Genomic DNA, 23307 nt, shown 5'->3' with positions numbered 1-23307 from the left:
ACCGTGTTGCAGTTACTCAATGCTGTTATTTTAGCAAGAAGGCAGTCATAGATGAGACATAAGCAAATGAGTATGGCTGTGCCAGTAAAACTTGATAGACACTGAAATTTGAATTGCATATAATTTTCATATGTTATGAAACATGATTTTCCCCCCAACCATTTAAAAATGTTAAAGCCATTCTTAGCTCATGGGCCTCATAAAAACAGACGGCAGGCCAGATTTGGCAGGGCCATACTTTGCTAACACATGATCTAGTATATCCCTTAGTGATGAAATTATTAGGTCATGTGCAATTTCAGCTTCATGTAGGTATTGTCAAAATGATCCCCAAGTGTTTAGACTAACAGTTTTTAAGTTATCCAGTTTAGGGGTGCCTGGGTGGCTCAGTCGGTTAAGCATCTGCCTTTGGTTCAGGTCATGATTCTAGGGTCATTGGATCAAGCCCTCTGTTGGGCTCCCTGCTCAGCAGGCGTGGTCTACTTCTCCCTCTCTCTATGCCCCTGCTCAAGGGCATTCTCTCTCTAATAAATAAAATCTTAGAACATAAAATGTTAATAAAAAAAGAAGTTTTCCGGGACGCCTGGGTGGCTCAGTGGGTTAAGCATCTCCCTTTGGCTCAGGTCATGATCTTAGGGTCCTGGGATCAAGCTCCACATCAGGATCTCTGCTCAGCAGGGAGCCTGCTTCCCCCTCTCTTTCTGCCTGCTGCTCTGCCTACCTGTGATCTCTCTTTCTCTGTCAAATAAATAAATAAAATCTTAAAAAAAAAAAGTTTTCTAATTTATGCACATCGTCACCCACTTCACAGTGTTTGGTGTTTTACTTTTTGCTAATCTGATGGGATTATCAGATGGTGTTTTTAATTTATAATACTCTGGTTTATAGTGAGATTAAGTATCTTTATTGCTGCATTAAAAAAAACCTATTAATTAATCGTTCACTCAGTATTCAAAAAATATCGCGTGCCAGTGGTGCCTGGATGTTTCAGTCCTTAAGCCTTCAACTCAGCTCAGGTCATGATCTGGGATCATGCCCAGCAATCAAGCTCCCTGCTCAGCTCTCTGCACTTGTGTTCCTTCTCTCACTGTCTCTCTCTCTCAAATAAATAAAATCTTTAAAGAATATATATATAGAGAGAGTGCCCACCTAGAGTTAATCCCTATTCTGTGAGTTTGGAGCACATGAGTAAAGTAAACAAAATACTCCATAAGTTTGTTTTTGTGCTTGTAGGGTTATTTTATGTTCTGTTCTTATTTGCTCATTCATATCTTCTACGTATTTTGTTTTTCTTTTGGAGTGTTGGGGTTCATTATATACTCTGGACAGTAAGTTGGATTGGTTGAATTATATGAATTGGTTGAATTATATGAATTGAACATATATCTTATGAAATTATTTTTTAATGAATGAAATAATTTATGAACAGAATTTTTTAATGTACCATATTTATTTGTTGTTGTTTTTCCCCCAGTGGCTTGTGCTTCTTGTGATGTAAGACATCCTTTGGTCTTTTGGTCCTTTGTATTATAACTTTTTTGTTTTAATAATTACTATTCTTTAGTTTTTATGAGAACAGGAGTGCCAGTCAGGTATACAGGTCAGGTTAACAGAATTAGGAAATCTGTTTGTAGTATGTATATTATGTTACTTTATATTAAGAGATATTTTAAAGACTTATTAAATATTTGCAAGTGATATATTATAAAAGATTAATATCCAAAATATACAAAGAGCTCCTATAACTCATTAGCAGAAACATCCAAATAATCCAATTAAAAGTAGACAAAAGGAGTATCTTGGTGGTTCATTTGGTTAATCATCCAACCTTGATCTCAGCTCAGGTCTTAATCTCAGGACTGTGAGTTCAGGCACCATTTAAAAAAAAAAAAAAGAAAGAAAGAAAGAAAATGGAGAAAATACTTGAATAGACATTTTTCCAAAGAATACCTACAGATGGCCAACAGATACATGAAAAGGTGCTCAACTGTCACTCACCATTCTATTCGTCCTCTCCACTCATCATTCAAAATATATCTGAAGGAAACAGTGTCGGGGGGGGGGGAGGTGGGTAAAGATTAAATAGGTGATGAGAATTAGGAATGTACTTGTGATGAGCGCTGGGTGTTATATGGAAGTGTGGAATCACTATATTTTACACGTGAAACTAATGCTACACTGTATGTAAAAACTTTTTTAAAAACCACTATGTCAAAGAGATAACTGCACCCACATATTCATAGTAGCATAATTTATAATAGTCAAGACATAGAAAAGGCCAAAGTGTCCATTGACAGGTGAATGGATAAGGAAGTTGTAGTACATATATACAATGGAATATTATTCATTCATAAAAAATAAGGAAATCTGCAATTTGTGACAACATATGTGGACCTTGAGGGCATTTTGCTAAGTGAGATAAGTCAGACAGAAAGATACTGTACGATCTCACTTATATGTGGAATCTAGAAAAAAGAGATCAGATTTATGATTATCTGAGGCAGGGAATGAGGTGAAGGGTAGGAGACTTGGAGAAGATTGTCAGAAGGTACAAACTTCCCGTCCTGGGGATTTAATGTACAAAATGATGACTACAGTTAACATTCCTGTGCAGCACTTTTAAAAGTTCTTGAGAGTAAATAATCACGGGAAAAATTTCTCATGAGTTTTCACGTGATGAGTTGTCATCACAAGGAAAAGAACTTTTGGCTTTGTGTCTATATGAGGTGATGGATGATAACTGAATTTACTATGGTGGTAATTTCACAATACATTTAAGTCAGGTCAGTATGCTGCACATCTTAAATTTATACAGTGGTATATGCAAAAAAACTGCAAAACAAACCAGACTTTTTTCCTAACCATGCAAAATACTTATTTTTTTTAATGCCTTTTTTAAAGGGCAGTTTCAGGTTCACAGGAAAGATGCCAGGAAGATACAAAGATTTTCTGTACCTTTTACTTCCACGCATGCATAGCTTCCACCTGTATCAACATCTCCCAGCAGAGTGGTATATTTATTCCAGTTGGTGAGCCTATATTGACATAGGGGCACCTGGCTGGCTCAGGTGGAAGAGTGTCTGACTCTTGATCTTGGGGTTGTGAGTTTGAGCCCCATGTTCAGTATAGAGATTAATTAAACCTACATTGACATATCATAATCACCCAAGGTCCATATTTACAATATGATTCACTCTTGCTGTCTTAGAGTCTGTGGGTTTAGACAAATGTGTAATGCCTTGTATCCATCATCAACATACCATATAGAGTATTTTCAGTGCCGTAAAATTCTGTACTCCACCTGTTTTTCCTTCAAATCTGTCTCCCCCAACACATTTTTGGAAATTACTGATCTTTTTACTATCCCTATAGTTTTGCCTTTTCCAGAATGTCATATAAGTTGAAATCATATGGTATGTGGCCTTTTTTTTTTTTTAAGATCTTATTTAATTTATTTATTTGAAAGTGAGTGGTCAGAGGGGAAGAAGAGAGGGTCAGAGGGAGAGGCAGACTTCCCCCCTGAGCAGGTAGCCCAATGCAGGACTCGATCCTGGGATTCCAGGATCATGACCTGAGCCAAAGGCAGTTGCATAACTAACTGAGCCACCATAACTGGTGCCCCAGTATGTAGTTTTTTCACATTTGTTTCTTTCAATTAGTATTATGCATATAAGTTTCCTCCATGTCTTTCAGGGGTTGATAGCTAATTCCTACCTCGGGAAATAATATTCCATTGTCTGGATGCACATAATTATTCATTCACCTACTGAAGGAAATCTTGGTTGCTTCCAAGTTTTGGCAGTTATGATAAAGCTGCTATAAACATTTTTGTGCAGATTTCATTATAGCTGTAAGTTTTTAACTCCTTAAATACCAAGGAGTGCAATTGCTGTATGTTAACAGTATATGTAGTTTTGCAGGAAACCACAAAACTACCATTTTGTATTCTCACCTGCAATGAATGAGAATTCTTATTGTTCCACATCCTCACCAGCAACTGGTGGTGTCAGTGTTTTCAGAGTTTAGCTAGGTGTGTAGTGGTATCTCATTGTTTTAATTTGCATATCCCTGATGACCTGTGATGTAGAGCATCTTTTCATACGCTTATTTGCCATCTTTATATCTTTGGTGAGGTGTCTATTAAGATGTTTGGCGCCTTTTTAAAAAATTGAGGAATAGTTGACACAGAGTAGTGAATTAGTTTCACTACTGTGAATTACTGTACAACACAATAATTCCACAAGTCTGTACATAATGCTCACTACAAGTGTAGCTACTATTGGTCACCATACAATGCTATTATGATACTATTGACTATATTCTCTATTCTGTGCCTTTTATTTGAAAAGATTTATTTACATATTAGAATGTATGCATGCATGAGCAGGAAGGGGGTATGCCAAAGCAGAGGGAGAAAGTCTTCAGCAGACTCCACTGGGTCTCAAGACTTTGAGATCAGGACCTGAGCCAAAATCAAGTGTCAGACGCTTAACCACGTGCACCCCGTGCAGTGCCTTTTATCCATGTTATTCATTCTATAATAGGAAGCCTGTATCTCCTACTCCCCTTCACCCATTTGCCTATTCTACAACCCTCCTCTCTTCCCATTTTGAAAACAAGTTTATTACTGACTTTTTAAAAAAAGGATTTATTTATTTGAGAGAAAGAAAAAGAGCAAGAGCATGAGTAGGTGGGGGGAAAGGAATAAGTGGACTCCCTGCTGAGAGGGAGCCCTATATGGGGCTCAAACCCAGGGCCTCCAGGATCACAACCTGAGCCAAAGACAGGCACTTAACCAATTGAGCCATCCAGGCACCCCCTTATTGTTGACTTTTAAGAGTTTTTTGTATATTTTGGATATAGTCCTTTATCAGATTTGTCTTCTGCAAATATTTTCTCCTAGTCTGTGGATTGTCTTTTAGTTTTCTTGACATTATCTTTTTTTAGAGCGGAAGTTCTTTTTTTTTTTTTTTCCTTTTTTAAGTGGTAGTGTGATTCTACTTTATTTATTTATTTATTTCAATCTTACTTAGTTACCATACAGTGCAGTATTGGTTTCTGGAGTAGAATTCAGTGATTCATCACTTAACTACAACACCCACAGTGCTCATCACAAGTGTCCTCCCTAATACCCTTCACTCACCTCCCTCCATGAACCCTCAGTTTGTTCTTGAAGAGTCTGTTATGGTTTATTTCCCTTTATCCCTTCTCCCTCTTCCAGTGTGTTCATCTGATTTCTTTTTTAACTTCCACATACAAGTGATATCATGGTATTTGTTTTTTTCTGACTGACTTATTTTCCTTGGCATAATATACTCCAGCTCCATCCACATCATTGCAGATGGCAAAATTGCATTCTTTTTGATGACTGAGTAATATTCCATTGTATATATACACCACATCTTTGTCCATTCATCAGTCGGTGGACATATGGGCTCTCTCCATAATTTGGGTATTGTTGATAATGCTGCTATAAAGATCAGGGTGTGTGTACCCCTTTGAATTTGTGTTTTTGTATACTTAGGGTAAATACCTAGTGCAATTGCTGAGTAGTAGGGTGGTTCTATTTTTAACTGCATGAGAAACCTCCATATTGCTCTTGAGTGGCTGCACCAGTTTACAGTTCCCACCAATAATGTAAGAGTTTTCCCCCAGAAGTTCTTAATTTTAATGAAGTCTAATTTATCAGTTCTTTCCTGGAGTGTCCTTTGGATGTAGTGTCTAAAAATCATTGTCATACCCAAGGTAATCTAGGTGTTCTCTTGTGTTATCATGTAGGAGTTTTATAGTTTTGTTTGCATTTTACAGTTAGGTGTATGATCAATTTTGAATTTTTTTTCTGTGTCTAGGGTTTTTTTTTTTTTTTTTTTTTGCTTGTGGATGTCCAGTTGTTCCAGCACCATTTTTTAAAAAGACTAATTTTTGTTCCATTGTATTGCCTTTTTCTCCTTTGTCAAAGGTAAGTTCTTTTATGTTCATGTTGCTCTATTTTGGGCTCTCTGCTTTTTCCCACTGATTTGTTTGTTCTTTTGCCAACACCATACTGATTTGATTATTGCAGTTTTATAGTAAGATGCAAAGTTGGGTAGTGTCAGTCATCCAGATATGTTCTTCATAAGTACTGTGTTGCCTATTCTGGGCCTTTGGCCTCTGTACATAAACTTTAGAATCTGTTTCTTACTATCTACAAAATAACTTGGTGACATTTTGATTGTGGTTACATTGAATCTATAAGTAAAGTTGGGAAGAATTGGTAACTTGACAATATTGAACTGTGCTATCCATGATATTATTTCATTTTATTTTTATTTCATTTATTAGAGTTTTGTAGTTTCCCTCATATAGATCTTGTATGTATTTTGTTAGCTTTATAGCTAACTATTATCTTTCGGGGCATGCTAATGTAAGTGGCATTGTGTTTTTAATTTAAAATCCTGCTTTTTCATTATTGGTGTATTGGAAAGCAGATGAACTTTTGTATCAACCTTGTATCCTGCAGTCTTAACTATAATTGCTTATTAGTTGCAGAAAGTTTTTTTGACCTACTGGTTTGGATTTTCTATGTAAGTGATCATATCTTCTGTGAGCAAAGAGAGTTTTATTTTTTCCTTCCCAGTCTATATCCCTCCTATTTCTTTTTCTTGTTTTATTGAATTAGCTAGAATTCCTAGTGCAGTGTTGAAAAAGAACAAGAGTATCATTTTCCCCTGGTACCTGATCTTAGTGGAAGAGCTTCAGTTTCTCACCATTATATATAATGTTAGCTGTAGATTTTTGTAGATATTCTTTATTAAGTTTAGGGAATTCCCAGGTATTCCTAATTTACTGATGTTTTTTGTTTTGTTTTTTTAAATCATGAATAGGAGTGGAATTTTGTCAAGTGATTTTTCTGGGATGCCTGAGTGGCTTGGTTGAGCGATTGCCTTCAGCTCAAGTCATGATCCTGGACTCCCAGGATTGAGTCCCGATCAGGCTCACCTTCCCACTCACATTCTCACTCTCTCTCATTCTCTCTCTCGAATAAATAAAATCTTTTTTTTTTTAAGTGCTTTTTCTGCCTCCGTTGATGTAATTGTATGACTTTTCTTTTTTAGCCTATACATGGACTTAATGGATTCCATTAATTGACTTTGAATATTTAGTCAGTCTTGCAAAGCTGGGACAAATCCCATTTGGTTATCGGGTATAATTCTTCTTAAACATTGTTGGATTCAGTTTGTTAATATTTTGCATCTGTGTTCACGAGAGATATTGTTTGTAGTTTTCTTATAATGTCTCTGTCTGGTTTGATAATTAGGTCTCATGAATGCTTCTATCTTTTGAAAGAGTTAAAGAATTGATACAGTTTCTTCGTAAGTGTTTGATAGAATTCAACAATTAATCCATCTGGGCTTGGTGCTTTCTGTTTTGGAAAGTGATTTTCTAAGATATTATTTGTCAGAGAGAGAGAGAGAAAGAGAGAGAGAGAGAGAGAGCACGCGCACAAGCAAGGGGAGCAGCAGGGAGAGGGAGAAACAGGCTCCCCACTGAGCAAGGAGCCCAAATTGGGGCTCCATCCCAGGACTCTGGGATCATGGCCTGAGCTGAAGGCAGATGCTTAATCATCTGAGCCATGCAGGTGCCCCTGTTCCTATAAATTCATTGAAGAGTTTTATGGCCCAGAATGTAGTCTTTGTGATTGTTCCATGTGAGCTTGAGAAAAAATGTGTTTTTTCTGTTGTTGGATGAAGTGGTCTGTAGATGTCAGTAATCTGCAGTTGATTGATAGCATTACTGGGGTCACATGTGTTCTCAAATGGTTCTCTGCCACCTGGAACAGTACATTTCCAATACAGGAATGTCCAGCTGTGATAATGGATTCATCTATTTCTCTTACAGTTTTTTAGTTTTTGCCTCACATAGTTTAACAGTGTTCTTAAGTATATGCCTGTTAGGGATTATTATGTCTTCTTTAAGAATTGACTGTTAGTATAATGTAGTACCCATTATCTCTAATAACTTCCCTTGCTTTGACATCTACTTTGTCTGAAAATACAGTTACTCTTGCTTTCTTTTGATTATTGTTTGCATGGTATATTTTTCTCCATCTCTTTACTTTTAATCTATATTTGTCTATTTAGTGTCTATTTAAAATGTGTTTCTTGGGGACACCTGGGTGGCTCAGTAGGTTGGACGACTGCCTTCGGCTCAGGTCATGATCCCGGAGTCCCGGGATCGAGTCCCGCATCAGGCTCCCAGCTCCATGGGGAGTCTGCTTTGCTCTCTGACCTTCTCCTCGCTCATGCTCTCTCTCACTGTCTCTCTCTCAAATAAATAAATAAAAATCTTTAAAATAAAATAAAATAAAATAAAATAAAATGTGTTTCTTGTAGGTGGCATATGGTTGAGTCTTGTTTGATCCACTTGGAGTCTTTTGATTGGTGCATCTAAACCATTGATATTAAGAATGATTATTGATAGAGTTGGATTAATGTCTACAGTATCTGTTAGGGTTTCTACATGTTGTGATGTGATTTTGTTTTTTGAATTATATTTATAATTTTCAAATGTTAACTGTTGCTTTTGGAATAAACTTGACCTGATTATAATACATTACTCTTTACATATTACTGGATTTGATTTGCTGATATTTAATTAGGGTTTTATATCTCCATGAGAGAGTGGTAATTTTCCTTCCTTGCATGCCATTGTCATGTTTGGTATTAGGTATTCTCACTTTGCAAAATGAACTGCCTAAATCCTCTAAGAAATAGCAACAAATTCAGACCCTTTTGGGTCTGAATATTTCATGTAAAGATTTGTAATAATTCAGTTTCTTTTATTGATACAGCAGTGTTCAGATCTCATTGTGCCAGTTTGGTAATATTTGTGTACTTGTAGGTATTTAGGTACCTTGTAGGTATTTAGTCAGCTAATAAGTCAGTTCCTCCCCATCCACCATTTTAATCTTTCATCAATTTAGTTGTATCTCTCATTTACCATTATGTCCTTTCTGGTTTTTTTTTGTTCTTAAGCGTTTCTCCTTTCTCTCCTCTCCCTCCATTACTGTTGTATTAGTGAAGGGTATGGAAAAAAATGCATTTATTTAATTTGTGATACTTAACTAGGATCCGTCTTCAACCTTTTATCTCTCTTTCCACTCAATTTCGTAAGTGGAGTATAGTGGACATTATTTTCTACTCTCATTATTTCTAATGAACCATAGCAGGATATTGAAATATGGTAACACTCTCAAAGACTTTTGAGGATTCATGTTTTTGTTTCTACTCCCAAGTTGCCCTAAACTCGTGTTTTTAAAATTGTGTTTTATAATTTATTTTTTTATTGACAATAATCGCTTTCATGAGGTTATTCTTTCATTTATTCATTTGTAGGTTCTAATCTGCTGTCAGTTAGAAAATCATATGACTAGATTTATTTGAATTGTGTGTATAGGGTCCTAGTTCCTTCAGTGTATAAATAATGAACATTTCTTGACTTTTTGCTACCTAGTGACTTTTTTGATTAACTTGCCTGACTCATTTGTTGGGTACTAGTTGCTGGTTCATGAGTCTTTATTAGGCTAGTAATTATTATAGTTCATTACCTTTTCTGTCTTGGTAATGTAACTTTTCACCTAACCATATTTTTTTTCATTTTTAAAAAAGATATTACCTATTTATTTGAGAGAGAGAGAGAGCATATACACAAGCGGCGGGGGATGGAGGGTAAAGGCAGAGGGGGAGCGGAAGCAAACTCCCACTGAGCTAGGAGCCTGACCTTGTCCTCCATCCCAGACCCCCAAGATGAGCCAAAGCAGACACTTAACTGAATCACACGTGTGCCCCCTAGCCATCTTTTTTAAAACCGGGTTCATTTTACGTTTGATTTTTTTTTTTTTCTAAAGTCCTTTTGGGGAATAATTTTAAATTCATAGAGAAGTTTCAAAGATGTTACACAGAGTTCTGTATCCCATTTATGCATCTTTCTGTGGTGTTGACACCTTACATGATCATCGTACGTTTGTCAAAAACTTGGAAATTAATGTGAGTATAATACCATTACCTAAAACAGACTTTATTTGGATCTCCCTAGTTGTTTCACTGATGTCCTTTTTTTTTTTTTAAGATTTTATTTATTTAGACGAGAGATCACAAGTAGGCAGAGGCAGGTGGTAGTGGCGGGGAGGGAGCAGGCTCCCTGCTGAGCAGAGCGTCCAATGTGGGGCTTCATCCTAGGCCCTGAGACCATGACCTGAGCTGAAGGCAGAGGCTTAACCCACTGAGCCAACCAGGCACCCCATTGATGTCTTTTTTTTAATTCCAGGGTCCAATCCAGGATATCACACTGCATTTGGTTGTTACATCTCCTTAGTCTTCTCTGATGTGTGTACAGTTTCTTAAATCTTGTTTTTCATAACCTTGATGGTTTTAAAAGCATACAAGTCAAGTATTTTGTAGACTGTTTTTTAGTTTGAGTTTATCTGATGTTTTCTCGTGGTTAAACAGGCATTATGAGTTTTGGGGAAGAAGACCACAGGACTGAAATGGCATTTTCATCACATATTAAACAGTATATCCTATGAATAAGATATCACTTTTGATGTTAACCTTATGGCTGAGGTAATGATTGTCAAATTTTTTCACTGTCAGTTTACTTTTTTCTCCTTTTTGTAGTTAGTTCTTGGAAGCAAGTTAATAAGTCCAGTATATACTGAAGGGGAAGGGAATTAAGTTTCATATCTTGCGGGAAAGAGTTTGTGCATATATCATTTGGAATTCTTTTTTAAGGAAGATAGGGTGGCATTGGGTCGCTTAATTGGTTAAGTGTCTGCCTTTGGCTCAGGTTATCATCTCGGGGTCCTGGGATCAAGCCCCACATTGGGCTACCTGCTTGGTGGGGAGTCTGCTTCTCCTCGCTCTCTCTCTCAAATAAATTTAAAAAAAAAAACTTAAAAAAAAAAGGAAGATAGATCTTTTCTCCCGATTAATTTATTTATTCAGTCATTTATGTCAGTATGGATTTGTGAATATTTGTTTTATTTTGGGGGTTATAATCCAGGACTGTTGTTTATTTTTGCTAAAATTGTTTCAGGTTTGTTCACCTGTTTGTTGGGAGGTTCAATTTGGCTCCTGAAACCTTTTGACATTACCCCATCTTAAAAAAAAAAAAAAAAAAAAAAACCTCCTTATTTTCTGGCATACAGAATGCTCTGGACTGATCTTGTATTTTCTCTGCTCCATCCCTGCAATCGGTTATTTCTTCTAGGAGCCCAGACTCCTTTTATTAGAGAATGGTATTTAGAAATGATATTTAGAGATCGGGTTAAGTGTGCTTGTTGCCTCTGGGGTGTCACTGTTTTCTAGATCTCAGAGGGCAAAGCCTTAGTTTTGTAGACTCCTAACCCTTGGTACAAGACATACCTGTATATGTTCCTTTTATCTATGTGTTTTTTTTTTTTTAAAGATTTTATTTATTTATTTGACAGAGAGAAATCACAAGTAGATGGAGAGGCAGGCAGAGAGAGAGAGAGAGAGAGGGAAGCAGGCTCCCTGCCGAGCAGAGAGCCCGATGCGGGACTCGATCCCAGGACCCTGAGATCATGACCTGAGCCGAAGGCAGCAGCTTAACCCACTGAGCCACCCAGGCGCCCCTATGTGTTTGTATATTAAAGAAATATGAATTCATACTGATAACTCTTACTCTAGTACTATTAGAATGAATAGAGTTCATTATAGTTTTCTTTGTTGCTAATTTATAACGTTTTCTCTGACAGGGAGAAACCTTGCTTCTATTATATACTCTTTATTATTTGTCGAATTCCAGTATGCATGTAAGGAAGTTTCAGATTTGCTCATGTGATTTATTCCTTCCTATTTCATGATATTTTTGGTTGTGAACTCACATTCTTTGAAACTTTTTGAGGCATGTATTGAAATTTTATATTTTTGGGGGGGAATTTACATTTGATTCTGTTCATCATGGAGAGGCTTTTTTTGCCTTTAAAAATAGCTTTTTATTGTAAAATATAACATAAAATTTATAATTTTAACCATTTTTAAGTGTACAATTTTAGATTGTCATTAAGTATTTCGGTAATGTACAACCATCACCACTACCCATTTCCAGAACTTTTGCATCAACCCAAACGAAAACTGTGTACCAGTTAAGAAATAACTCTCCATTTTTCTCTTTATCCAGCCTCTGTTACCTTCTGTCCTGCTTTCTGTCTCTGAATTTTCCCATCCTAGATAACTCATTTAAGTGGAGTCATGTTGTATTTGTTACGTCTAGTATTTAACTCATTGTAATGTTTTCAGGGTTCATCCATGTTGTAGCATGTATCAAAATTTAATTCCTTTATGGCTGAATAATGTTCCTGTGTGTGTGTGTGTGTGTGTGTGCATATGTACATGCATACAGTACATTTTATTTATTAATTTGTTTTTTGATGGATATTACATTGTTTTTACCTTTGGCTATTTTTAATGTTACTATGACTGTTGGTGTACAACCATCAGAGTCCATGCTCTCAGTTATTTTGGGTATGTATCTAGAAGTGGGACTTCTGGATCATAGGGTAAATTCTATGTTTAATTTTTTGAGGAATTGCCATACTTTCCATGTTAGCTGGAATTTACATTCCCGCCAGCAATGCATAGAAGTTCCAGTTTCTCCACATCCTTACCAGTATTTTATGTTTTAAAAAAATAATGGCCATTCAGCCTGGGTGGTTCAGTGGGTTAAGCCTCTGCCTTCAACTCAGGTCATGATCTCAGGAGTCCTGGGATCGAGCCCCACATCCCCACATCCAGTTCTCTGCTCAGTAGGGAGCCTGCTCTACCCCACCCCCCGCTGCTCTTTGCCTGCATCTCTGTCTCCTTGTGATCTCTCTCTCTCTCTGTCAAGTAAATAAATAAATAAATATTAAAAAAAGATAATGGCCGTTCTAATGGGTGTGAGGTGTAGTATCTCATTTTAGTTTTAATTTGCATTTCCCTTGCATTTAGTGATATTCAGGATCTTGTGAGACTTAATTATAGGCTTTTCTGGCCTACATAGGTACGGTTATGAAAATTGTGGTCCCAAACCTTGAGTAATTTTGAGCTTATGGTTAGGAATTATTTAACCATGGGGTAAATATACTTTGTCTTCAATTCAACCCCAAAACCCAGCGCAAAGACAAGATGTCATTATTATTTCCTCTATTTTTCAGTTTCTTTTTTTCACCCTTGCTCACCTAGTTGGAAGGTTGCCCTACAGGTCTTCTGGTCTTCAGTCTGACCTCTCACCTTGCTGTCATCCCAAACCTGATCTTAAAGCCTAAGGCCTAGGACATCAGATTTTTGGTTTTTGTCGTATGACTCCAAGACAAATGCCAGCTTCAGAACTTCATTTATCTCTCTGAGTACACAACTTCCGGTCGTTTATGGCTTCATGGGGTTTCACCCATACACTTAAGAATTTTTTAAAACTCATGAGCATGTTTGGTGTTCTGATCTAGAGAGTGCCTGGCCATCAAGTTCACCATATTGTCAATGCAGAAAACCTAGTTTTTCTTCTGTTAAAAGGTTGAGATGATTGACTGAAGTAAAGAAAACGCTAGTAGTCTGGATATATGTCTCATAAATAAGAGCAGGCTAACTAATGGGTACTAATTTCTAGAATCAGTGATTAAATATGGAGATACTGGGTTGATTTTTATGTATTTTGTACATAATCATGTGCTTTACCCATTTTTATTGTATCTTACTAATTTGGGCTTGTTCTTGGTAACACAACTCATGCCTATGGACAACTGTTAAATTAGCAAAAACAGATTTTAATGTATTCTTTTTCACTTCAGAGGAAATAAGATGTTTATAAGAAATAGTAAAATAGCAAGACAAGAGAAAATTTAGACTAACCAAAGAGCTTGGGAAATGCTTAATTTTATTTTATATTGAATAGCTCTGTGGAATACTTATCTGAGTTTGTTTTTGTTTCAGCTTTGGCTAGATCAGAATCTAAGAGAGATGGAGGTTTTAAAAATAATTGGAGCTTTGATCATGGAGACGAAAGTGAAGGCGATACAGATAAAGAGTAAGAACTTTTTTTTTTCCCCTCTCAGATATTTTATAAGAATTTCATTAAAAATGATTTATATTTCATGGAAGTATTTCTAAGAGTATGGTATTTTTTACTTTAAAAAAATGTCTATTATAGTAGCATCAAGGGAAGAAAATGCCGTTTTTTTTTTATTAAATAATTGTGCTGTTATGTTTCTCCGTATATTGAAATGTGTAAATATGTGCATGTGATACATACAAGCTTACAATTAAAAGTTGGCCATTGAGATTTTCAATTAAAGAAATTGGGCATTTTTGTTTTTAAAGGACATTCACTTCAGGCAGTGATTTGAAAAGCTGCCATTTATCATGAATAAGTGAACTCAGATGAAAGCTCCTGAATTCTGTGTAAAAGTTTATATCCTATAGTATCTTCCTTCATAGTTGTCCCATCCATCTTCGATCACGTTACCACCAGAGAAAGCAGAAAAAATATAAATGTTAAACACAGATGTTGATCCAGACAGAAATTATTCATTACATTTTGTTAGTGTGCTTGAAATGTCTGCTTTGTAAAATTTAAATGATAGTTTTAATAGAACCTTTTGCATATCATGAAATTTGTATTGCAAATTCACCATTGCTATTATTAGGTGCCTTGATTTATTGATCTGGTTTTCCACTGGCTAGCACTAGTTCAGAGATACACAAGTATATATGTACATTTGTGTGTGTGTGTGTGTGTGTGTGTGTATATGGTGTGTGTGTACATACACACACTTTTATATGTACACACACGCATATACATACACATACACGTTATATATAAATCCATAAAGTTATACCAAAACTATAAGTATTTTTTTTAAAAATTGTACACAAGAAGTTATTCAGAATATATTGGCTGAATATTGTGGGAGCTTCACTTCTGTCTGGGGAATAGCTCCATTCATAATTACCACTTTTATGTGCCTTCATCTATGAGATACTGAATTGAAGTGAAGTTTTAAGGAGAGCTTTGAACTGGTATGTTTCTCAGCTAAAATTGGTATTTTATGGTTGTCTTTCTCTTGTTTTTTTTATTTCTATTTTAACTAAGATAAATTTTTAGTATATATGTAGTTTCAAAAGATTGGAATTAAATCTGAAATTGAGTAGAGAGCATCTCACCTTTTAAACATTTTTGTAAAATGTTTGGAAGAAAAATTTTAATATGAAAAAAGTTGGGATGTGTATAAACTATAATGCAACAAATATATTTTTATTTTAATAGGATTTTACTAAAAATAGCTCTGCAGAGTTGTCTTTAGAAGAAGGTATTTTGATTTTCTTTGTTAGATTCGTCATGATTATGTAAAAATTTTTATATTTGAAAGTGTTACCTATTCTGCATATTTCATTTATAAATTACACTCTTTGGCTCATCATTATAAGAGGCTCCTTAGGAGCGTCCGCTTTTTTAATATCTTGAGATTAACATGAGCTATTAATAGATATATCATTCTGGTCTTTTAGAGTCTTAGACCAATCATTCCAAAGCGTTGATATTTGTAAGAGTTGCAGAGGTAACACACTTTTTTTTTTTTTTTAACATCATCTAAGTTTTTCTTACCATTTTTTAAAATCTGTTTTGTTTCTCTGTTCTTTCCCCCTAATTTTAAATCTAAGACAGAAAGGAAAAATGAGTAATTATATATGAAATCTACATTTAAGGAAATAAAAATTGCATGTTTGTTTATAGCAAGGGTCAACAAACAATAGGCACATGGACCCAATCTGGGCCATCATTGGATTTTGTTTAGAGTTTTATTGAATATAGCCACACATATGATCCATGGCTGCTTTTCTACTAAAATAGCAGAGTAATTGGTATAGAGACTGAATAGCCTAGAAAGCCTAATTTACTCTCTGGCCCTTTATAGAAAAAGTTTGCTGATCCCTGAATTAGGTAGGCAAAGAGAGTAAAACTTCTGAATTTAATGTATGGGTTGTAATTGTCACTTAAGGTTTTTTTCCCCCCTTATTTTCTGTGTAGTGAGGCAAATCTACTCAGTGTAGATGAAGATGAGGATTCCGAGACCTCAAAAGGAAAAAAGGCAAGTGTGCTTTTCTGACTTTTTTTTTTTGTTAATTTTTTTAGGTTATATACTAAAAACTAATACTTCAAAAGAAGACTTTTACATATATATTTATGTTTTTATTTATTTGACAGAGATCACAAGTAGGCAGAGAGGCAGGCAGAGAGAGAGGGGAAAAGCAGGCTCCCCGCCAAGCAGGGAGCCCAATGCGGGGCTCGATCCTAGGACCCCTGAGATCGTGACCCAATATGAAGGCAGAGTCTCAACCCACTGAGCCACCCCGGCACCCTTTTTTAAATTTTTCTATTGAAATTCCCAACCACCCACTTCCCCACCCAAGGCTAGTGGTGTTCCCAGTGTCTTGTTTATTCCATCAGATTTTATGCATTACAAAGAAAGTATATTTTTCTTGCCCTATCCTCTTACATTAACACAATTAATAGCGTACTGTACATGATTTTTAATCTTTTTAAAACTAATGTATCTTAGAGACCACCCATAAGCATCCATTTAAACACCCTTGTTATTTTCCATGGGTGTATAGTATTCCATTGTATGATATACTGTTCTTGTCCAATGCAACAGTATTGAAAGATATTTATGGTGTTGTCCACCTTTTCTTCTCACCCTAAAATAAGTTGAATAAAGTCTCCTTCTATATGGGTTAACTTGCATATATACAAACATATCTGTAAGATGAATTCCTGGCAGGAGAGCTGCTGTATTAGGACAGGTACATTTCTAATTTTGTTATACCTGATTTACGCTTTTACCAGCAAATCTGAGTATGCCTGTTTCCCCATATGTTTGTCACAGTGTTATCAACCTTTTGATATTTGTTGGCAAAAATAGTATCTTGGTATAGACTTAATTTGCATTTCTTTTGTTATGAATAAGTTGACTGTTTTCATATGTGTAGTCTATTTCCTTTTTGATGATTACTAGTTAATATCCTTTACCTGTGTTTCTATTTAGTCTTTTTTATTTTTATTTTTTTAAGATTTTATTTATTCATTTGGCAGAGAGAGACACTGTGAGAGAGGGAACACAAGCAGGGGAAGTGGAAGAGGGAGAAGCAGTCTTCTTGCTGAGCAGGGAGCCCTATGTAGGGAGCCCGATATAGAGGTCGATCCTATGACATGAGCCGAAGGCAGACACTTAACAAGTGAGCCACCCAGGTTCCCCTCTATTTAGTCTTTAGAACATTACCGAGTCAGAGAAATTCTTTTTATATTGAGCCCAGGCACACATTTTCTCACATTTTTGACAGCTCTGAAATCTGTCTAGATGCATCTTATAATAATGGCATGATATGGTTTAATTAGAAAATTTTTCTTGGGACACCTGGGTGGCTCAGTTGGTTAAGCATCTGTCTTCAGCTCCAGTCATGATCCCAGAGTCTTGGGATCTAGTCCCACATGGGGATCCCTTATCAGTTAAGGAGCCTGCTTCTCCCTCTGCCTGCCACCCTCTGCCCCCGCCACCGCTTATACTCTTGTGCTCTCGCTTGCGCTCTCTCTGGTAAATAAATAAAATCCAAAAAAATTTTCTTTTTCTTTTTACATTAGTATTTACAATGATATGTATCTTACAGTGGTTCATTAGGTTTGATGAAATACAGTGTTTGGGAGAAATTGGCCCCTTGCTGTGATACTATCAGCTAATATTTTAAACCAGTTTTTTTTTTTCCACTAATCTTTTGTCTTTGCTTTTGGTGATTATTACCTTTGAGAAAATGTATTTTCTAATGTTGTCAAACTATATTAATTTTTTTTTCCTTTTATGGCTTCTGAGTTAGAGTCTTTGTTCCTGATAATGTTAACTTAGTTACTTATTTGCTTTGTCCTACTAGATAAATAGTTTCACAATACCAATACAAATATAATTGCTAATAAAATTACTTAAAATTTTTTTCCTTCTTTTGCTTGTTGGTCTTTGGTGGCACCACCAGGTATATCCTACTAGGAATGTGTATTTAAATTACTGGGTTTTTTGTTTTTTTCAAGTGAACTCTCTAAAAATTTATTTATTTATCTATTTATTTATTTATTTATTTTAAGTAATCTCTACTCCTAAGAGTAGAGATCTCTACTCCTGGAGCTTGAATTCATAACCTTGAGTTTATCTCCTCTGACTGAGCCAGCCAGGCACCTCTAATTTACTGTTTTTAAATCAATTGAAATGATTTTAATTTGTTTTATAATTATGCAAAAAATATTTACATGATTCCAAAGTAATATCTATGAAAGTTTTATTCAGAGAAGTCTAGGTTTTGTTTGATTCCTTCTATCCTTTTCTCTTTGACCAAAAAAATTACTTTGTTTATAGCCTTTAGTTGTTCTTTCCTTTCATTTTTAATGGAATATACAACCCTTCCCAGAGAAACCATCCACACTGTTTCCTACCTTGATTGTTTTACTTAATAGTATGGTCTGTGGACCACTCCACTAATAAACTATTTAGAAATCTTTATTATCTCTTTTATTGTTAAATAGTACTCCAGTGATTGGATGAATAGTAGATAATTACTGGGTTCTCTAGTGATGAGCAGAGGTCTTTCCCAGTATTTTGCTATTGTAAGCAGTGCTTAAATAAAGCCTCATGCTTATGTTTTCTCATACCTTTATGGTATATTTATGGAATAGATTCCTAGATTGCAGTTGCCATTTCAGAGGATAAATTTACATGTAATTTTGCTAGTTAGTGCTAAATGCCTCATTCATAGGAATTAGCATTTGCCATTCCCACTGATAATAAATGAGAGTTCCTGTGTCTTTGTAATCTTGGGAAGCATGTGGTCAGAGTTGAATTTTTACCAATCTGGGCTAGCACCCTCTTCGCATATTTCCTATACTTACAATTGGATAATACTGGGACTTCTAAATTTCTTCTCCCCCCATCTTTGTGGGGGTTTTTTCTTCCACAACATCTCTATTTTGTCATTTAAGGGAAATTACAGAATTTAAAGTCTTTCTCTTACAGGCACCTGGGTGGTTCAGTGGGTTAAAACCTCTGCGTTTGGCTCAGGTCATGATGTCAGGGTCCTGGGATTGAGCCCCGAGTCGGGCTCTCTGCTTGGCAGGGAGTCTGCTTCCTCCTCTCTCTCTGCTTGCCTCTCTGCTTACTTGTGATCTCTGTCAAATAAATAAATAAATAAAATATTAAAAAAAAATAATAAAGTTTTTCTCTTAGTACTCTAAAATTTTTATTGTTACATTGAAAAACTATAAGGTTTTTATATTGCAATTTTCTTTAGCTTTTATTTTAACATCTTGATTGCTTAGATTGTACTTTGCAGGGAAAAATAAAAGGTGTTTTTAATTACTAACTTCTGTGACATTGGTTTTCAATTTACATGTTTTTTTTCTTGAAGATGCCCTTAATTTAAAAAAAAAATGCCTTATACATTTGTAAGGATGTAAGTGTTGATATTTTAAAATAAAACTTAAATGATATTTATGTGTATCTAGTGATCTGTTAAATAATTCTGATTTGCAGCTCAGCATCATCTACTTTAAAAAATATATGTACCATCTCCTCTTTGACAGTTGGAAATTTTATATTGTGCCTTTTTCTCCTTAAATTCATATTTCTGTTCAGTTTTCCCATAGAACTTTAATTTCATATATATATATTTTTTGTATATGTATTTTAACTTCATGTCTTTTTATGCAATTGAAAATCTTTTAGTTACTTAATCACACTAATAGATACACATGTATTGAAATTTAACATTAATTTTTAACTATCACTACAAGGTTCTAAGTATCTTTTTTACTGGATTGAGTTATCCTTATAATTATTATTAAAGACTTAATCTAAAATATGTTATAGTTATTTGTAATTATTAAATTTATTATGTAACATTATATTAGAAATGTATTTCTTAAAATGGGTGGTGCTGTTTTCTTTCTTTATTCATTTGATTCATATATCCATGAACAAGTATTATTTATTGCTAGAATAAGACTTTCAGTAGCAATTTTTTTTTTTTTTAAGATTTAAGAGAGAGCCCATGTGTGTGAACGAGTATGGGGGGCATACTCACCATGGGAAAGGGAGAGTCTCAAGCCGACTCCACGCAGAACCCGGGGCTTGATCTCACAAACCTGAGATCACAGCCTAAGCTAAAACCAAGAGTCGGAAGCTTAGCCAACTGTGTCATTCAGGCACTTTGCAGTTTTCTTCTTGAACTTTTTAAACCAAATGCTGAGAAATTTGGTCATATAGTAAATAGATAAGGATAGAGTTTTTCTGTAACATTATCCTTCAGTTTTTTCCTTTTCAATTAAACGCCAAAAATCACATAGTAACATAATATTTAAAAGGTAAAAATAATTTGTGGTCCAGTCATTAGAGTCATTGCTCTTCTGAATTTGGGGAAGTATATTAAAAAGGTTTTATCACATTTGACAAGTGACCAATAATTATACTTGCTACTTTTAGATTCCCTTTTTTTTAACTAGATACTGTGAGAAATAATTAAAAAAACTGAAATCTTGTTAACTGCAGGATACCTCTGCCAATATGATATATTTTTTTGTGAACTATTTTTGCAAACAAACAAACAAAAAAACCCTTAGGTTTTCTTTGAGTTCTCATTTGATTTTCTCCTTGGGACAATGCTTTTCTTGATTATAATTGGAATAGAATATACAGAGCCGGTAAGTGCAAATTTTTATCACTTTTGTTTTCCATTTTGCAATCAAATTAAGGAAATCTAATAAGCTTGGTCTAGAATATCCAGTTTCTGACCAATGGTTAGAAATACATGTATTTTAAGAGAAATATTTATAAAATGGGGAAAGATATGAAGACCTCCTACTATTTTTTGTGCCAAAAGATATCCAAGTATTTCTAGTTGTTCTTTTCAGGAAGTTTTTAGATTCTAATACAATAGGTGAGAATTATGTCTTTCTCTTGTAAAACAGATAAAGGTTTATTGGGAAAGGAGGTACTGTATAATGCCTTTTCTATAGATGGGTTTAAATACACATTCCTAGTAGGATATACCTACCCATCTATAGATGGGTTTCTGTAGATGAGTTTTAAAGTAAATCGGTTTTAAGAAAGTGTAAAAATGGAGATTGATGATTTAGGAATTGATTCCCTCAGAAAGTCTTTGTATATCCTAAGGGGTTACATATTCTTGGATTTTTAATGGCTAATATATAGGTCCATATGGATCATTGGTTTAAACTGATAGAGTTCTTCTTCTCAAATGAGCATGGAATTAGGAGTAGGCTTTTTCTTGGATTAAAAATGTGTTAGGGACGCCTGGGTGGCTCAGTTGGTTGAGCAGCTGCCTTCGGCTCAGGTCATGATCCCAGCATCCTGGGATCGAGTCCCACATCGGGCTCCTTGCTCAGCGGGGAGCCTGCTTCTCCCTCTGCCTCTGCCTGCCATTCTGTCTGCCTGTGCTCGCTCTCTCCCCCTCTCTCTCTGATAAATAAATAAAATCTTTAAAAAAAAAAAATGTGTTAGTATTCTTCCCCTTCCCTTTCACAGAATAATCTGTTTACCTTTGGGCTTCTGCAGTTTCCTTGTGTCTCTTTAGATAATGAATACATGTCTTTCATTAGTTCTGGAAAAATTTTAATCATTATATCTGTGGATATTACTTTTCCACATTATTCTTTCCAGAACTTTTATTAGAATTAATAATAATATCATTTTTTCATATCCTTTAACTTGTATTTTATATACAAAAGAAAAAAAAGGGGGCACCTGAGTGGCTTAGTCGGTAAGTGTCTGCTCTGCCTTGGGCTCCGGTCATGATTCCAGGGTCTTAAGATCAAGCCCCGCATTGGGCTCCCTGCTCAGCGGGAAGCCTGCTTCTCCTCCCACAGCCCTTGCTTGGGCTTCCTCTCTCGCTGTATCTCTGTGTCAAATAAATAAATAAAATCTTTTAAAAAAAAGAAAAGGATAAAGAGTAAAGAACAAAATCATTCCTATACCATATTCTAGGTAATTTCCTCAGCTCTGTCTTGTAATTCACTACGTTTTATCTTTATCTTTGTCTTAATCTGCTATTTAATATTTCCGTTGGATTCATCTTTTTTCTTTTTAAAAAATTTTAAATTATTTTTTTAAAGTGGGCTCCACACCAAGTCTGGAGTCCCAGCATGGTGCTTAAACTGATGACCCTGAGATGAAGACCTGAGTGGAAATCAAGAGTCAGACACTTAACTGACGGAGCCACCCAGGTGCCCCTTTAAAAAAAAAAGGCGGGATGGGGGGGAAGCATTTATCATTTGTAGAACTTCTGTTGGTTCTCTTTCAAGATTTTGTTTTTTCCCTAGTGTCTAATTCTATTCTATTTATTGTTTCAATATCCATTTTGTTTTTAAGAATTTAAATGTCTTTAATGTACATTTTATGTATCTTATTTAATAGATTCTTGTTTTAATACATTCTTTTAGGTTATTTTCTGAAGTTCTTAGGTGCTAAATATCCTGAATATTTTTTGTTGTTGTTAAATTGACTTATTTGATGTCTGGTAAGTTTGGGTGGATGGTAACCACATAGTGATAATTTTTACACATTTCCACAGTCCCAATGAAATATTTTGCTGGCAAGCAAAATAGACAAGTTTCTTTTTCCTATGGAGCTTAAATTCTAGTAACTGACTGTACTCATTTGTTACTTAATGAGTAATATAATACAAAGTTGGCAAACTAAAGCTCAGAGGCCAAATTTGGCCTATAGCCCATGGCCTAAGAAACATTTTTAAATGGTTTCCCCCAAAGTCAAAAGAATGCTACGTGACTATTACACGAAATTTGAATTTTGTTTCATAAATAAAATTTTATTGGAAAATCAGCTGTGTTCATTTGTTTATGTATTGTCTATTACTGCTTTCATGGTACAACACAGATTTGAATTAGTTGCACAGAGTTGAGTGATTTCAGTAGAGGTTGTGTGACCCACAAAGTACTTGTTAGGTGGCCTTCTACAAAAAAGTTTTGCTGATCCCTATCCTGTTGTTTTTACCTTTACCATGTAAAGGCATTCTATGTAGATTGATACCTAGTTAAGAGAAACAGCGTTTTTGGATGGGTAATAAATATTTGAGTTAGTTAGACAGAGAGTATCATATTCTAGGCATGCTAATGTCCACTTCATAGGATGTTGTAAGATAGATGGTTGTTCTCCTGATCTTCTGCTTGCATTAGCTAAAAAACTGTCTTAGGCTATTGAAG

General features: G+C 35.2%; 1 protein-coding gene across 9 annotated transcripts in view; it reads left to right on the top strand.

Moving 5' to 3' along the window:
* The window catches only part of SENP6 (SUMO specific peptidase 6), a 117743-nt gene that overhangs the window by 10063 nt on the left and 84373 nt on the right, over positions 1-23307 (top strand). For all 9 annotated transcript variants that reach the window (XM_082730283.1, XM_082730280.1, XM_082730277.1 and 6 more), the window contains exons 2-3: positions 13968-14061; positions 16063-16123. In XM_082730283.1, coding sequence (XP_082586409.1) covers positions 13968-14061; positions 16063-16123 — 155 coding nt within the window. The remainder of the gene's footprint in view (positions 1-13967; positions 14062-16062; positions 16124-23307) is intronic.

The sequence above is a fragment of the Mustela nivalis genome, assembly GCF_964662115.1.
Source record: "Mustela nivalis genome assembly, chromosome: 5".
In the NCBI taxonomy this organism is placed as follows: Eukaryota; Metazoa; Chordata; class Mammalia; order Carnivora; family Mustelidae; genus Mustela; species Mustela nivalis.
Note: the sequence above shows the minus strand (reverse complement) of the source record. Positions and strands in the feature narration are given on the sequence as shown.